Source organism: Podarcis muralis, chromosome 2, assembly GCF_964188315.1.
Source record: "Podarcis muralis chromosome 2, rPodMur119.hap1.1, whole genome shotgun sequence".
Classification (NCBI taxonomy): Eukaryota; Metazoa; Chordata; class Lepidosauria; order Squamata; family Lacertidae; genus Podarcis; species Podarcis muralis.
The window spans coordinates 119327032-119345102 of record NC_135656.1 but is presented as its reverse complement, the minus strand read 5'-3'; the positions used below and the strand labels follow the sequence as shown (position 1 = coordinate 119345102).

Sequence of the window (18071 nt, the reverse complement as noted above, 5' to 3'; positions counted from 1 at the left end):
TAAGGAAAAGCGGGACATTCCAGGATCAAACCAGAAACTGGGGCGGCTTCTGTAAATCATAGAATCATAGAATCATAGAATCATAGAATCATAGAATCATAGAGTTGGAAGAGACCACAAGGGCCATCGAGTCCAACCCCCTGCCAAGCAGGAAACACCATCAGAGCACTCCTGACATATGGTTGTCAAGCCTCTGCTTAAAGACCTCCAAAGAAGGAGACTCCACCACACTCCTTGGCAGCAAATTCCACTGTCGAACAGCTCTTACTGTCAGGAAGTTCTTCCTAATGTTTAGGTGGAATCTTCTTTCTTGTAGTTTGGATCCATTGCTCCGTGTCCGCTTCTCTGGAGCAGCAGAAAACAGCCTTTCTCCCTCCTCTATGTGACATCCTTTTATATATTTGAACATGGCTATCATATCACCCCTTAGGGACGCGGGTGGCGCTGTGGGTTAAAGCCTCAGTGCCTAGGACTTGCCGATCGAAAGGTCGGCGGTTCGAATCCCCGCGGCGGGGTGCGCTCCCGTCGTTCAGTCCCAGCGCCTGCCAACCTAGCAGTTCGAAAGCACCTTCGGGTGCAAGTAGATAAATAGGGACCGCTTACCAGCGGGAAGGTAAACAGCGTTCCGTGTGCTGCGCTGGCTCGCCAGATGCAGCTTGTCACGCTGGCCACGTGACCCGGAAGTGTCTGCGGACAGCGCTGGCTCCCGGCCTATAGAGTGAGATGAGCGCACAACCCTAGAGTCTGTCAAGACTGGCCCGTACGGGCAGGGGTACCTTTATCATATCACCCCTTAACCTCCTCTTCTCCAGGCTAAACATGCCCAGCTCCCTTAGCCGTTCCTCATAAGGCATCGTTTCCAGGCCTTTGACCATTTTGGTTGCCCTCCTCTGGACACGTTCCAGTTTGTCAGTGTCCTTCTTGAACTGTGGTGCCCAGAACTGGACACAGTACTCCAGGTGAGGTCTGACCAGAGCAGAATACAGTGGCACTATTACTTCCCTTGATCTAGATGCTATACTCCTATTGATGAGGCCCAGAATTGCATTGGCTTTTTTAGCTGCCGCGTCACATTGTTGGCTCATGTCAAGTTTGTGGTCAAATCTGGGACTGTCCCTGGAAAATAGGGTCCGAGATCAGGTTTGTTGACCTTCCTGTGCTCAGTGATGACCTTAAAAAGCTGGCGTTTAAGTAAGCTGTTCTGATTTTATGGTTAGTTTTAATTTTCTTGTGTCTTCTCAACTACACTGCACACCAGTCTTAGAGGCTATGATGTTAAGCGGTATGTAAGTGGCTGAAATAAATCGATGATAAGAAGGGGCCCTTTGGAATGAGCAGTAATCTTTTATTTAAACACATAGTGGGAATAGTTCTAGCCGCCAAATGGAGGCTCTCCTGCGTTTCTCCACAAAAGGAATGGATTTATGAAGTTTTGGATGTAATGTTAACAGGATCCGCTCATTTATGCGAAGGCAGGCAAAAGAAAGAAATCTCTGAGCAACGTGGAAAGCCGTTATTGTATCATACTGCAATGTAATATGAATATCAAAGTGATCCAACCGCGCATTGGATTAATGAGTTACCTTGCACATATTAACTCCTATGTAAAGCAAGAAATACAAATTAATTTGGTAACTCCCATTGATGAAACACATTTTATCAGTGAATGATATTATCTGTTACGTGTATATATTGTGCATTTTGTGACGTGTGTTTTGTATATTTATAATAAAACTTTTTTCCCCTTAAGTACTTGCAATATGGAACAAAACTATGCCACCGTTTCGCTCCTGTTTTCACACTGGAGAATCCATTTGCTGTAAGCATGAAGACGTCGAGAGTATTCGCCAGAGGTTTCTCTGCCAGTAGCCAGTTTTGCAAAAGTTTTATTTGGTTTTACAAATTCATTCACACAAATAAAATTCTTACAACTGTTAAAATTAAAACAAGATTCTTCCGAATCTTAGGACTTCTCTCCCCGCCCCCCGTGGATTCTTAGAATACCTTTGTCCACCAAATATTATAAACTCATCCAAATAACAATCATCCATTACATCCAAAATCTTTGCAACATTGCAAGAGTCGTTTAAAGCCTACCAAAGAGTTCGGGTGTTTACAGTGTTCTTTTAGATACAATCTAAAATTGTCCCATTCTCTATTGAAGTTTTTATCCTCCTGATTTTCCTGTTCAGTCTTGCCATTCTCTGCCAATCGCCAGGTCAGGCTGACTCTCTGCTCTCAGCGTACCAAGATAAACAAGAGGTTTGCATCAAAGGGTGCATGTTTCGCACTCGGCTCCTGTCTTGGAAGAAACACACAGAGGAAGGGGACGGATTGGGGGAATCCTGATGCTTGGGCTTGCAAGGGTTAACATGAACCCTAACTGGTTTCCAGGAGAGGAAGGGAATGTGAGATAAGGAGAGGGGGCAGGTCTTTCCAGGCTCTTATCCTGCAAGGCTTTTCTCCCTTGCAAAGAAGGAGCTTTCACTTGTGCAAAGCGCTGCGTCGCTGGAACCTCCTGCAACTTGGTGAGAAAACCCCCACTTTGCACATTGGGGGAAAGGCGCTTGGTGGTCCCGGTCCCCCCAAATCAGGAGGTCATTATGATGGGGGGCTAGGTAAAGGTAAAGGGACCCCTGACCATTAGGTCCAGTCGTGGCTGACACTGGGGTTGTTTTTTATGCAGGCAGTCCTTAAGGACCCCCTAATTCTGCTTTCACAGCACGCTTACTCTGAGGTAAAATCCCACTGTTCAATATGGCTCAGCAAAGATGTCTATGGTTTCAGCCTATTTTATTTTCCTCTCTTATTCACATCTCGTTGTTCCCTCAAAATGCTCAGGCAGATGGGATATCATTCTCCCCAACGCAATTCTGCGCCACTGTATTCTGCTCTGGTCAGACCTCACCTGGAGTACTGTGTCCAGTTCTGGGCACCACAGTCCAAGAAGGACACTGACAAACTGGAACGTGTCCAGAGGAGGGCAACCAAAATGGTCAAAGGTCTGGAAACGATGCCTTATGAGGAACGGCTAAGGGAGCTGGGCATGTTTAGCCTGGAGAAGAGGAGGTTAAGGGGTGATATGATAGCCATGTTCAAATATATAAAAGGATGTCACATAGAGGAGGGAGAAAGGTTGTTTTCTGCTGCTCCAGACAAGCGTACACGGAGCAATGGATCCAAACTACAAGAAAGAAGATTCCACCTAAACATTAGGAAGAACTTCCTGACAGTAAGAGCTGTTCGACAGTGGAATTTGCTGCCAAGGAGTGTGGTGGAGTCTCCTTCTTTGGAGGTCTTTAAGCAGAGGCTTGACAACCATATGTCAGGAGTGCTCTGATGGTGTTTCCTGCTTGGCAGGGGGTTGGACTCGATGGCCCTTGTGGTCTCTTCCAACTCTATGATTCTATGAATTCATAGCTACAACTCTGTAAAGGAGGATAGGCTGGCCCAGGATTCACTTTATTTATGTTTCCATTTGGGAGTGGACCACACACCAACTGGATTTTCTCAGGAGCCCCTGCCCCCCCCCCCCCCCGTTTTCTTCTTCAAATGTGTTCTGGAGACTAATGTGATGGAGTAATTCCTTTTGTAACAACGTTTTCCCTCCCTCCTTAATATGTACATCCACATTGTGGCCGGATAAAGGGGTTCGTCTTTTTTTAAAAAATAAAAAATAAGTAGAGCACGGTTGGTCACACCTGTCTAATCCAGTGGTTCCCAAACCTTTTCAGGTCACCTTGGTTTCAGAAATTCATTCTGAGTGGCATTCATTCTTGAGAAAGCGCCATTCAGAATAGTGGTTTTGCAGAACTCTACTAAGGAAGATAGCAGCACAGATTCAAAATGGTAATTTTTATTCAGTGTGTACATTTATTCAGAACTATTTAGTTTAATGATTCAGGTAGGTAGCTGTGTTGGTCTGACAAAGTCGAAATAAAAATGGCCAGGCCCTCCTTAGAGACCAACTAAGTTTGTTCTGGGTATAAGCTTTCGTGTGTATCTGAAGAAATATGCATGCAAACAAAAGCTTATACAGTGGTACCTTGGGTTCCAGAGGTCCGTACTTAACCTGAAACTGTTCTTAACCTGAAGCACCACTTTAGCTAATGGGGCCTCCCGCTGCCGCCGCGCCGCCGCAGCACGATTTCTGTTCTCATCCTGAAGCAAAGTTCTTAACCTGAAGCACTATTTCTGGGTTAGCGGAGTCCGTAACCTGAAGCGTATGTAACCTGAAGCATATGTAACCCGAGGTACCACTGTACATCTGCTTTTCAAAGAAATAAATTGCTGAGGGAAATCTGGGAAAGGGCAGGCAAAGAAAAAACAGACTCTGGTTTTCAATTAGTTAGCTTCAGAGACCGTGACTAGAAGCTGGTCTGGGCCTTTGCAGAGCTATCATAGGCGCTCTTGTCCAATAAAAAGTTTGACAATAAAGAAACAACAACCTGGAGAGGAACACCCGAAAAGCATATGAGAACAGACCTTTAGGAAATGAGGACGATATACTCCTTTTCAGACAGTCGAAAGGAGGGGAATGCATCTCGTCCTCCAAAATTGACATCTTTGAATTCAGTGAGCTCAGCTCCCGAATCAGTGACATAAAACACTTTTTTTATCTGATTTTCCCATTTCCCCTCTTTCACTACAGCAGGGATGGGATCCTGGATTGTGATGGTGGGAAGTATCCCAATTCCCCCGCCCCCCCACAGGGACAGAGAGCTGATCTCTGCTAGCATGCATTTAGGACTCCCAAAGTCCCTTCTGAAATGGGAGCAATGGTGCTCTTTTAAATGAAAAAGGCCATGCCATCAGGACAGCTGTGGATTTGCTACACTTTTAAGAAAGGAGCTAGTGGAGCTTAGGTGTGGCCAAGCTGGATTCAGCAATCCTTAATTGTTAATTTTGATCTTGCACGATCTTGGAATGCGACCGATGCAGACATTTTAACACAGTTCATTGCACACTTTACCATCCTTCACGAAGACAGTTTTATTTTACATGCATTTTTTTGCTCTTTATCACGTAGAAGATGCTGCCGATTTCTCTTTGCAGGGCTTACAAGTTTCAGAAACAAAAAAATGCCTTCACCTCTTCCACCGATAAATTGGAAATAAATACTCGCAAATGACCCTCTAGCATTCTGTTCGTTCCCTACGCTCTTGCTTTATTTAGGGCAAATTAAAGAATTCACTTTCACGAGAATTTGTTCCTTTCCGGAAGCACAGCTTCTCCCCTGTGTGCGTTACCATTGAACCTTTTAAAAAGTACATCAAGAATAAATACTGCTCCCTGCTTTACGACAACGGAAGTTTGTGTTTCTACTCAAATTCTCTCCCACACTCCCCTTTTTTTTATTTGTTGTTGTTTAGTCGTTTAGTCGTGTCCGACTCTTCGTGACCCCCTGGACCAGAGCACGCCAGGCCCTCCTGTCTTCCACTGCCTCCCACAGTTGGGTCAAACTCATGCTGGTAGCTTCGAGAACACTGTCCCACCATCTCGTCCTCTGTCGTCCCCTTCTCCTTGTGCCCTCAATCTTTCCCAACATCAGGGTCTTTTCCAGGGAGTCTTCTCTTCTCATGAGGTGGCCAAAGTATTGGAGCCTCGGCTTCAGGATCTGTCCTTCCAGTGAGCACTCAGGGCTGATTTCCTTCAGAATGGATGGGTTTGATCTTCTTGCAGTCCCTTTTGTGAGCTCTTTGATGAGAACTGAGGCTTTTCTGGCTGTAGAAGCTCTTCCCGCACTCCAAGCACGGATACGACTTATCCCCCGTGTGAATGCTCTGATGGTACGTGAGGTAAATAGCCTGGCTGAAGCTCTTTCCGCACTCCAGGCATTTATAGGGCTTATTCGCCGTGTGAATCAACGCTTGGTGGTTGGCGAGGTGCTCCTGCCGCCGGAAGGCCTTCCCGCATTCCAGACACGGGTAGGGTTTCTCCCCCGTGTGAATCCTTTTGTGGGAATACAGGTGAGACTTCGCTCTGAAGGCCTTCCCGCACTCGGGGCACTGAAACGGCTTCTCTCCCGTGTGGATCCTTTCGTGGGAACAAAGGGCGGCGCTGCATTTGAAGCTCTTTCCGCACTCCAAGCACCGATACTGCTTCTCCCCCGCGTGGGTCCTTTGGTGGCGGGTTAGCTTGAAACGGCAGCGGAAGCCCTTTCCGCACTCCACGCACCTGTGCGGCTTCACCTCCGTGTGAATTACCTGATGCTTACGGAGGTGCTTCTTCTGGTAGAAGCGCTTCCCGCATTCCAGACAGGCGTACGGTTTCTCTCCCGTGTGAACTTTCTGGTGGGAATAGAGGTGAGACCGATCCCTAAAGCGCTTCCCGCACTCGGGGCACGGATACGGTTTCTCCCCGGTGTGAAGTCTCTGGTGGGAAGAGAGGGTGGAGCTGTGCCGGAAGCCCCTCCCACAATCCGGGCATTGATACGGTTTCTCCCCGGTGTGGATTCTCTGGTGCCGAATCAGATTATAGCGGCAGTTGAAGCTCCGCCCGCACTCCAGGCACCGGTACGGTTTTTCCTCCGCGTGAATCGCCCGGTGGTTGGTGAGGTGTTTCTTCTGGCTGAAGGTCTTTCCGCATTCCAAGCACCGGTATGGCTTCTCCCCTGTGTGAATCCTTCGGTGAGAAATAAGGCCAGAAGTGTAAGGGAAGCTTTTCCCACACTCGGCGCAAATATAGGGTTTCTCCGTGCCGTGAATTCCTTGATGGGAAGCGCCACGAATGATGCTTGTTCCGCACTCCGAGTGCTCGTAAGAATTCTCCCTTGGGTGGGTTTTGACGCTGGGTTTACGTCCCCTTTTAGAACTGCGACTCCCCCTGTTCACACGGGGTATCCCTGTTTCCTTTCTCTCATCCGTTTCTTCTCGGGCTGCAATTTCACGGTAGTCACATCCCCGAGAAGCAGACGATTTATTTATCCTCTTCCCTTCACGTCCCACCCTTTCCGATGTCTCTTTCCCAAGTAGATCTCCCTTATTCTGGGTTTCCCATTCGTCACCTTCTGCAACGAAGAGAGAGAGTAAGCAGATAAGAGCCTGAGGGGAAAACATAGTCTTAAATCACTGAGCAGCTTCAACACTTGTGATCAAGGAAGAGCTGGAAGGATTTAGATGGGAAGCAGGCCTGACCACAGATTTAACTGCCTCACTTGACAGCTGCTGAGCTATATATGCTGTGGAGTTCAGCTTCTAGCTCAGATAGGAAATTCGTGGGGTGATCTGGGACTAATCACACTCACCTCGGCCTACTTCACAAGGTTGTTGTACAGGTAAATGGAAGAACCATGCATCATCTACATTGGTTTCCAGTATGTTTCTGAGTACAATTCAACGTGTTGGTGCTGACCCTGAAAGACCTAAACGGCCTCAGCCCGGTATACCTGAAGAAGCGTCTCCACTCCCATCGTTCAGCCCACTGAGGTCCAGCTCCAAGGTCCTTCTGGCGGTTCCCTTCCTGCGAGAAGTGAGGTTACAGGGAACCAGGCAGAGGGCCTTCTCGGTGGTGGCGCCCGCCCTGTGGAACACCCTCCCACCAGATGTCAAGGAAATAAACAACTATCTGACTTTTAGAAGACACCTGAAAGCAGCCTTGTTTAGATAAGTTTTTAATGTCTGCTGTTTTATTGTGTTTTTAATATTCTGTTGGGAGTCGGTTAGAGTGGCTGGGGAAACCCAGCCAGATGGGCGGGGTACAAATAAAAAAATATTATGACTATTATCTCTTCCAAATTGTTAGTTGCAAAAGAAGCAACTGGAGGATAGATATGGGGGGAAATGGCAGAGCATCCCAGACTTTTTTAGGCCAAACCCTTTTTCATAAAATAGGGGTAACCACTCCCATTCCTCTCAGCCCCAGCCACAATCGCAATGCTCAGGAATGATGGCAACTGGAATCCAAAAACCTTAAGAGGGCACTATTTTGGCTGTCCCGGTCCTGTGAGGGTCCTCAAACCTCCTCTCCCCCCCCCAAAAAAATCGCAATAGGCACCCAATAGCGAGGAAGATCCTCGTTCCATAAGCTGGTCTGCCCATCTGTAGGAGGGAGTATCTGAATCCCCTTTTTGGTACTCCTCCCTCCACACCACCTACAGGGAAAATATAAACAAAGCCACCCCAAGGCCCAAAATAAAAAGCTGTACAGAAACCTGGCAATGTACGATGCAACCAAAATGGAGGTTAGATACGGCATATGAGCATGTGAGGAAAAGGTTTAGTGAGAACTCCAAACAAGGGTCTTTAAAGCCAAATGTGGGGAAATATATACATATATAACTTTTTTATTGGGGAGAAGTGGGGGAAATGGATGTAGGCTCTGAAAGAGAGCATACTTGACTCCTGGTCAGATGTTTCTTGAGAGGCAAAATATTTTCTTATTTGTGGGCACTTGAAACCAGAAATCCCAGCCTTTTTTCTGCCATGGATTGCTGTTTGGCCCAGTCAAGAAACCTGCTCCATCTTCTGACATCCGTCATCTTTCCAGCCAACCAGGAAATAGCTGAGATTCTAGTTCCACTTTCGTATCAGCTCTGAAACTCCCATTCTGAAAAAGCCTGGCCAGTTTTAACCAGTTAAACCATTGTTAAGAATGGCAAAAGTGGAGGATGTGTATTCAGAGAACGTCATTTCAACATTAACCGCACAGGCAGGGAGTTTCACTGAGTTTCACTATATAAATTCTGAATTCTGAAACAGAGGTTATGATCCAAGAGAGAGCCTCACCGAGAGAGGACAGAATCCAAAGGCTCTCCTCCATGACTTGGTTATGCAGAGCTCTCTGGTCAGGATCCAGCAGATCCCACTCCTCTTCTGTGAACCACACAGCCACATCCTCAAAGGATACCAGACCCTGAAAGAATCAGAAAATGTTTTTTCTCCTTGCACATTGCACAAAGATTATCGACTAGCCGCAACCAAAATACTACTTGTGGTGAAGTGGCTGGTCATTATTCTCAATATTTAAATGGGGTTTTTTTTGGGGGGGGGCAGACACAAGCCTTCATTAGGGGCAGCTTTGACAGAAGCTAAGAGGAAGAGAGAGATCTGTTTAGGATCGAGAGGGGAGCAGGTGGCAAAGGTACCAGCCTCTTTCCCCCAGTGATTTATCCTCCCACCTGATCTGGTTTCACAGCTGCTCCTTCTTCAACACCGCAAAGAAGAGATGTCTGAGCAGGTATGTGTGGCTTCATTCTGTCACCTGCAAGAGACAAATGAGCCACGATCCCATTAAAACACGTGTACCTCGGAGATTGAGCAACTGCATGTCTCATTTAGGAAAGGTCCTATATGATGAGTGCATTCCAGCAGATTATACTCTTTATATTTCGATCGTGTGGAAACCCGTCTCTGGTCCCAAACCAGAAATCAGGTGTGTAAAGTGTTGCAAATAAACCAAGTTTGCCTTCCCCCAAAAGATAAAAGAGTTTCCTTCAAAATATGCAGCGAGAAAACAAACTGAAATAGAAGCCTTGAATCCGTACTCGGTGACCTCTGACCTTTGACCGACGGAGCCCTCTCTGCTTTAGGGAAATCAGTCCTCATTTCTGTCGCTGGATCCTTTACCCGTAACTGCAATAGGGATAGAAGACATCACATGGGGAGAAGGATTAAAAAAGGGGACGACAAAGGCAGAAACCTGAAGGATATTCCTGTTTGGCTGATTTCCAATAAAAGTAGGAAAATGAACAGAGGTTTTTTTATATCAACCCTTCCATTCCAAGACCCATGGGAGTTTCAAACTCAAGGGTTCCCTGCAGATTCCAAACACCACTAGCCCCAGCAAAAACAGACAATGTTCAGGGTCCTGAAAGACCTACATTGGCTCTCAGTACGTTCCGAGCACAATTCAAAGTGTTGGTGCTGACCTTTGAAGCCCTAAATGGCCTCGGTCCAGTATACCTGAAGGAGCGTCTCCACCCCCATCATTCAGCCCGGACACTGAGGTCCAGCGCCGAGGGCCTTCTGGCGGTTCCCTCACTGCAAGAAGTGAGGTAACAGGGAACGAGGCAGAGGGCCTTCTTGGTGGTGGCGCCCGCCCTGTGGAACGCCCTCCCACCAGATGTCAAAGAGATAAACAACTATCTGACTTTTAGAAGGCAGCCCTGAAGGCAGCCCTGTTTAGGGAAGTTTTTAATGTTTGATGTTTTATCATTTTTTAATATCCTATTGGGAGCCACCCAGAGTGGCTGGGGAGACCCAGCCAGATGGGCGGGGTATAAATAAAATATTATTATCAGGGATGATGGGAATTTTTAATTCAACATATTTTGGAGGACACATCCATAATCAAGATGAAACGCTCTCACCTGCAGCTCTGTTTGCTTCTGGTCCTCTGCCCGGCTCAGGAGGAAACCTTCGGCCAGGGCCACCGCCTGGGAACTGGTCTCCGCTCCACATTCCCTCACCCAGTTCTCCATCTCCGGGGGGAGGACAGCCAGGAACTGCTCCAGGATCACCAGGTCCAGCATCTGAGATTTTGTGTGAAGTTCTGGCTTCAGCCACAAACGGCAAAGGTGGTGGAGTCGGCTGCAAACCTCTCGGGGTCCCTCAGCCTCCTGGTAGCGGAATCGCCTGAAACGCTGGCACTGTATGTCTGAGCTGAGGGCATTCTCCTCGCCCAGGATCTCTTGCATGGCTCTTTCCCAGACTCTCCCACTGCTCCAAATCTTGATAGAATTGTGGTCTCTTCCCACTTCAAGGGCAGCCATATTTGATCTGGGCACCAAGGAAGCCTCAGCCTTTTTTGGTCTATTTCTCAGGACAAAGGCTGTTCTCATTAGTCTCTTTGCAACCAAGTCCTGCAAAGCCAAGACATTTTTTCCGTGTTAGAATTATCACGTTGTCAGTAAAAAGATTCCCTGTATTAGTTAAAGGAGCATGGCTCTCAACTAGGGCCATATATCGTCCAATCCCGGTTTTCAGGTCCATATCATGATTCATAATTTTTGACCTGGCAATTTATCACAAATCATGATGTGTGTGTGTGTGTGCTTTGCAAAAATCACGATGCAGGAAAAACCGTGAAGCCGGCCAATGACTCTACGTAGCTCCATCCTTATTTCAGACATCCTGATATATTGGTATATCACAATTTTTAGCTGGTGATCTATCATGATGTTAAAAACCAGATGTCGCCCAATCCTATTCGCAACCAGGTCTTCTTTCTCCTGGAAGGAAAGGAAGATGAATGCTGACATTCAAAGAGATTGGAGGGCAGAAAGGGAAAATAAGATATCCCCCCCCCCCCTCGTATTCTCCATGACTGTCGCCATCTTCTCCTCCAGCTTCACTTAAAGCAGGCACGTCCATTTCGGGTGCCTAATCTGGCCCGCCGGTCGGTTTAATCCAGCCCCCTGTGGCAGTTTATTTCTTGGGGTAAAATCCTAAAAAAACCTCAATAACTTCAGTGCTATAAAAAAAACTCGCAAACAACACTGAGGTAAATTCCTAAAAAATGGTAAACAACTTCAATCCTAAAAAAAGGTCAACAACTTTGGTCGGCCCTTACAGCCCTTCACTTCATCAAATCTGGCCCACTTTGAAAAAAGTTTGGACACCACTGATATAGAGTAAGTAAATAACACTGGAGTTGGCTTAAACCCGTGGTTCCCAACATGGGGGCAATTTGATTTTAAGGGGGGCAATTCAAGAATCAGTTATTAACAGTCAATCGCCTTTTAGACTTCCTCCACGTGAATAGGAGTTCACTTTTTGAATAATAAGAATTATATGTCATGGGGGGGCGGGAATCAGGATTTTAGAGATGCTTAGGTGAGGCATGGCCAAAAAAAGATTGGCAACCACTGGTTTAAACCAAACTTGCCACTCAACAAAAGCAATGTCAATCGGAGTCACTGCATCGCTTGCACACAGCTGATTAATCTGCTTATTCCACACATGCTTAAAACCTAAATTGCTGCTGAAGATATACCCCCTCCCCGTTTTAGTCATGGGGGGAGGGGCTTATGGTTTATTTTGCTATTACGTTATGCATTTGTGTGTTTTTCTATTGTAAACTGCCCTGTGTTCCTCAGAGGAAGGACGGCATGGAATTGTAATAAAGAAAGATAACAGTCATGTTTTTAATTATGCAATACAACACCAGCAATAACGGATAAACCCCTTAAGAACAAATGCAGAGGCCAAACAGCTCACCGAAAGGTCTGGGTCAGGATCTTGCCTACCCTTCCCTGTGAGGTAAGTTAGACTGAATCCATCCATACATCCACCTCCTTTCCAAATCTATATTTACCATATTGGCCCAAATATACCGTAAGTCACACCCGAATATAGGCTACTTGGGGGGGAGCCACTTTGCCAGCAGCGTAAGTTCTGGAATATAAGCTGCACTTTTAACTTTTCACGATCAGAATTGGGGTGGGGGGAGTGTGGCTTATATTCGGGCCAATATGGTACATCTCACTAACAGCAACTCTTCCCACCTATGGTTTAGAAGCTGGAAAACTCATAGATCTCCTACAATTCAGCACCTATAGGTGGGTGGGAGGGAAAGAGGGTTTCCTGGCCTTTCCTGCAATCCTGCTCTGTCACAGGATGCTGCTCCCAGCTGGATCCCTATTTTCTTCCCATTCTCCTTTAAATCAAATATAAACCGCCTTGCGATACTGGGATTGAAGGCCGGCGTTTGCGCTTCACAAAATGGAACAACAGCAAGTAAGCAAACGCTTGCTGATTTTCAGCTGGGTTTTCCTTTGCTGGGTTTGATGGCTTGCCAGTTTTCAAGTTAAGTGCTTTCTGTTAGAAGCGTAGAATCGTGGCGTTGGAAGGGACCCTGGGGGTCATCTAGCCCAACCCCAGGGATCTGAATGAAAGTCCCGCGCACGCATCTCAGGAGCTGATGTCTGAATTGCCATCATGTGTGTGTTATTAAATAAAGGTAAAGGGACCCCTGACCATTAGGTCCAGTTGTGGCCGACTCTGGGGTTGCGGCGCTCATCTCGCTTTATTGGCCGAGGGAGCTGATGTGCAGCTTCCGAGTCATGTGTCCAGCATGACTAAGCTGCTTCTGGCAAACCAGAGCAGCGCAGGGAAAGGCCGTTTACCTTTCCGCCGGAGTGGTACCTATTTATCTACTTGCACTTTGACGTGCTTTCGAACTGCTAGGTTGGCAGGAGCAGGGACGAGCAACGGGAGCTCACCCCATCGCGGGGATTCGAACCACCGACCTTCTGATCGGCAAGCCGGTTTAACCCACAGCGCCACCCGCGTCCCGTGCGTGTTGTTGGAGGGGCATTAATTCTAATCGCAGTGCAATGCACAATTCATTGAACCGCAGAGCTGGAAAGGGTCCCCTTGGTGTCATCTAGACCCGTGTTCCCCAAACTCAGGTCGCCAGCTGTTTTTGGACTACAACTCCCATCATGCCTAGCTAGCAAGACCAGTGGTCAGGGATGATGGGAATTGTAGTCCAAAATCAGCCAGCGCCCCAAGTTTGGGAAACACTGATCTAGACCAAGCCCCGGAAATGCATTGGCCGCCTGAAGAGATGCAGTCACAGCGCACCCCCCAGCGGCTTCCTGGCCTTGCTGGAGGGAGCCCCACTCCCTGATTTGGGGGGGGGGCATGGGATAAACAGGACCCCAGTGTGCACCCTCTCCCTGGGGCACCCTGTGCAATGGGTGCGGGCTGGGGGGGGGCTCACCGGATTTCAGCTGCAGCATTTGGAAATGACCCTCCCAAGTGGAAAAGCCAGGCAGGAAAAGGGGCTTCAGAGAGGAGGTGCTTTGGCTGCAGAGGACGCCTCCTCCCCCCCCCCCCCCGCAATTCACTTCTTCTCTAGGAATCGAGCTCGCTTCGTTTTAACCCTTTGAAGCCCAGCCTCTGCACGGCTTGCTCTCAAAGCAGCCGCCGCCAAGGAGGAAAGGCAGATGGGTGCTTTGCAGGCGCACTTCAGGTTCCCAAACGAACATAGCCCATGGAAACAGCCCCGCCACAAGGCTGTTGGTTTGTTACGTGGTCACAAAGCACGGATCCACATGGATCCTCAGGATCTTTGCATTGGGTCACCCCAAATTCACCATCAGATCACAGAGCATGTCCATGGCTACAGCCTGCATCCACTGTTTCGTGGGGCTGTAATGGCGCAAAAACGTGGTTACAATACATAGACCTACATGGATCCTCAGGATTTTTGCTTTGGTTCACCCCAAACTCACCGTCAAATCACATGTCTGTGGTCGCAGTATGAACCACAAAAATCATACATCCACCGTTTCGTTCAGAATATTTTTTTTCTTGTTTTCCTCCTCTAAAAACTAGATGCATCTTATGGTCAGGTGATTCTTATGGAGCGAAAAATACAGTCTATATCCAAGGATTTTCCCTCCAAGGACCCCCCATACCACGCACTTGGTTCTCCTGCCCTCCCCATTTTATCCTCACAACATCCCTGTGAGGTAGGCCGGGCCGTAGCCATGCGTAGAATCGTAGTGTCGTGGAATGGTGGCCTCGGAAGGGACCCTGAGGGTCATCCAGTCCACCCCCCTTGCAACACAGGAACAGGCAGCTGCCCCAGACGGGGATGGAACCTGCAACCTTGCCGTTATCGCCACCACGCTCTAAGCAACTGAGCTATCCAGGGAGCAAGGACTGGGGGGGGGGGGGGCGTGCCCAAAGCATAATCAGGTTTTAACAACAACTCCACCATCAACTGGGTCAAGTCAGGGAGGCGTGGAAAAGGCCGGCCGTGAGCCACATTTTATGTCATAGAGCAGGCATCCCCAAACTTGACCCTCCAGCTGTTTTGGGACTACAACTCCCATCATTCCTAGCTAACAGGACCAGTGGTCAGGGATGATGGGAATTGTAGTCCCAAAACAGCTGGAGGGCTGAGTTTGGGGATGCCTGTCATGGAGCCATAGAACTGTCGAGTTGGAAGGGACCCAGGGGTCATCTAGCCCAACCCCACTGCGATGCAGGGGTCTTTTTTGCCCGACGTGGGGCTTGAACCCACGGCTCTGAGATTAAGCGTCTCGTTCTCTGCCGACGCAAGGAGCTGGCTTCACGGAGCCCGTGTGGTGCGGTGTAGTGGTTAGAGCGTTGGACTCCAACCCTCCTGAGATTCCCAGTGACTGGCACCCAGAGGCATCACCAGTAGCAGCCACAGATGGCCTGGTCATCCATGAGTTCCTCCAGTCCTCTATTAAAGCAGTGGTGTGCAGTGGTTAGTGTGTCAGGTTGGAGGATGGATGGCAGCTAACGGATTGAGGTTGAATCCTGACAAGACAGAAGTACTGTTTTTGGGGGACAGGGGGCGGGCTGTTGTGGAGGACTCCTTGGTCCTGAATGGGGTAACTGTGCCCCTGAAGGACCAGGTGCGCAGCCTGGGAGTCATTTTGGACTCACAGCTGTCCATGAAGGCGCAGGTCAATTCTGTGTCCAGGACAGCTGTCTACCAGCTCCATCTGGTACGCAGGATGAGACCCTACCTGCCCGTGGACTGTCTCACCAGAGTGGTGCATGCTCTGGTTATCTCCCACTTAGACTACTGCAATGCGCACTATGTGGGGCTACCTTTGAAGGTGACTGGGAAACTGCAATTAATCCAGAATGCGGCAGCTAGACTGGTGACTGGGGTGGCCGCCAAGACCGGTCCTGAAAGATCTTAATTGGCTCCCAGTACGTTTCCGAGCACAATTCAAAGTGTTGGTGCTGACTTTTAAAGCACTAAACGGCCTTGGTCCAGAATACCTGAAGGAGCGTCTCCACCCCCATCATTCAGCTCTGACATTAACGATTTTGAACAGTAAGAACTTTAGGGGAGGTGTTAAAACAAGTAAAGTAGGGATTGCTGCACCTCCAGATTGGCTGTTTCCTTCTATCCGCCCCCCCCTTTTTTTGCACCACACACCCACAACCAGCCATAAAAGTCCTGAATGAATTCATCATGCTTGAAATTGTAGCTGGTCATGGTGGGGGAACCTCAGTCCTGGAGGCCAAACGCACGCAGCTTCGGCATCGCTCTGGGTCCTGTTCTGGGGGCTGGCGTCGGGGGAAGCCTGAGCTTCCCCAGCCCCGCGCCTGGGAGGGGGAAAATAAATTTTTCCCCTTTATTCCCCCCCCCCCAAATCTAGGTGCGTCCTATGGGCCGGTGCGTCCTATAGGGCGAAAAATACGGTATTTTTATCAGCACAAAAAGCTTCAAAGCTAATGAATAGGCTCTGTCAATGCCAAGCAGAGGCACAGGCTTCTCAACCCCCCTTTTTCCTGGGAAGGGTGCCAGGAGTCACAAGAGAGGAGCTTTCTGTTCATGCTCAGGAAAACTCATCATGGGGCAGGGCTCCTGAGGAGGGGGAGAAAGGGGAGGGAACTGGAGGGGATATATGCTCTGTGCAAATGGCTGCAAAACTTGTGCTAAGCTTGTGAGTTATCACGCTTGCTCCTTCTACCAGCCCGGATGGTAGCAATAAAGCTCTTTCTCTGGATTATCCCTTGAGTGTCTATTTGACTCCCACTTCCCTTCCCGGGCGCAATGCTCTTCCCACCTGAAGGCAAAACCTGAAAAGGCTACACCTTTTTGTAGTGAACAAAAAGAACTACCAGCCAGCAACAGGTCTACCGTTTGGGGCAGACCTGGCAAAGTGAGCTGGGAGATCCCTCAACATACCTGACTTCTGAGAAACTTACATTCTGGGACCTGACATCCAGACGTCTTTAAACTCAGCACTGGATCCTTACAGTCACTTCCTTCTCTCCTCACATCCTGCCCTTAAGTTTTTAACATTTGGCGTTTTGTTGTTTTTATATGTGATACTGATTTTATTAGTTTTCCAATTACAATAATCCAGTAATAGCCTCATAATAACAATGTCAAATTATAATACACTCTCTCTCCCACTTTATAAATTCTTGGATGGCGACTGGAGTTTGTGCCTTCTTCTGAAACATTTCCTGCAGACGTCACATAGCAAACACCGGCCAGGAAATCACACAGTTCAAAGCTGGAGTTATCTCTTTATTAGCAAAACATGATCTTCACAGACTGGGCTGAGTGTCAGCTTTAATGAGCACAGCAGTTCATTCCTTGTATGTATTACCCCATTGCCCCATGACGCGGGTGGCGCTGTGGTCTAAACCACTGAGCCTCTTGGGCTTCCCGATCAGAAGGTTGGCAGTTCAAATCCCCGCGACGGGGTGAGCTCCCGTTCTACTTTCCCAGCTCCTGGCAACCTAGCAGTTTGAAAGCACACCACTATAAGTAGATAAATAGGTACCACTGTGGTGGGAAGATAAACGGTGTTTCCGTGCGCTCTGGTTTCCGTCACAAGCAGTTTAGTCCTGCTGGCCACATGACCCAGAAAGCTGTGTGTGGACAAACGCTGGCTCCCTCAGCCTGAAAGCGAGATGAGCGCTGCAACCTCATAGTCGCCTATGACTAGACTTAATCGTCCAGGAGTGCTTTACCTTTTTTTTTTTTTAAACCCATGAAACCAGTTGCTGAGACCAAAGGTCCCTGCCTCCTCACAGCTATCTATGTGGGCAGCCACCTCCAGAGCTTTTCCCAAGCAATCAGAGACTGTGCCTGCGTGTCTGTCTTTGCTCCTCCCTTTTCATGCCTCTTTTGGTTCTGGGAGTGAGAGGAGCTTGTCGCAGCAGGAGGGGAAGACAGTTGTGACTCCTCGCATTTCTATCTCTTTACCTCCCTCCTCCTATTCACCTGCTTTGGCTTTCCCCCCTGATTCTGGTCTTCTTTCTGCCACAGACTCTCCCAGCTCACTAAGCCCGGTTACCTCTTCAGCTTCCCACATCTCCTTCTCCCAGACTTCTCCCCCTTCTCCCTCTGACCACTCATTGTTGTCCCACCACCAATCCCTGGGCTCTGAGCCTTCTTCCCTTGATGGTTCCCCAGCCGGTTCCTCCACCATTCATCTGCTTCCAACCAGTCCCCGACAACACACACAGCAAACATCTCTGTACAGTTGTACCTCGGGTTACATATGCTTCATTTACAGATGCTTCAGGTTACAGACTCCGCTAACCCAGAAATACTACCTCGGGTTAGGAACTTTGCTTCAGGATGAGAACAGAAATCGTGCTCCGGCGGCGCGG

At 48.4% G+C, this 18071-nt stretch overlaps 1 protein-coding gene across 1 annotated transcript in view; it reads right to left on the bottom strand.

Moving 5' to 3' along the window:
- Positions 1–3838: 3838 nt before the first annotated feature.
- The window catches only part of LOC114591092 (uncharacterized), a 37922-nt gene continuing 23689 nt past the window's right edge, over positions 3839–18071 (bottom strand). Inside the window, exon 6 of the mRNA XM_077923430.1 lies at positions 3839–6709. Within this exon, the coding sequence (XP_077779556.1) occupies positions 5637–6709 (1073 nt within the window). The 3' untranslated portion in view covers positions 3839–5636. The remainder of the gene's footprint in view (positions 6710–18071) is intronic.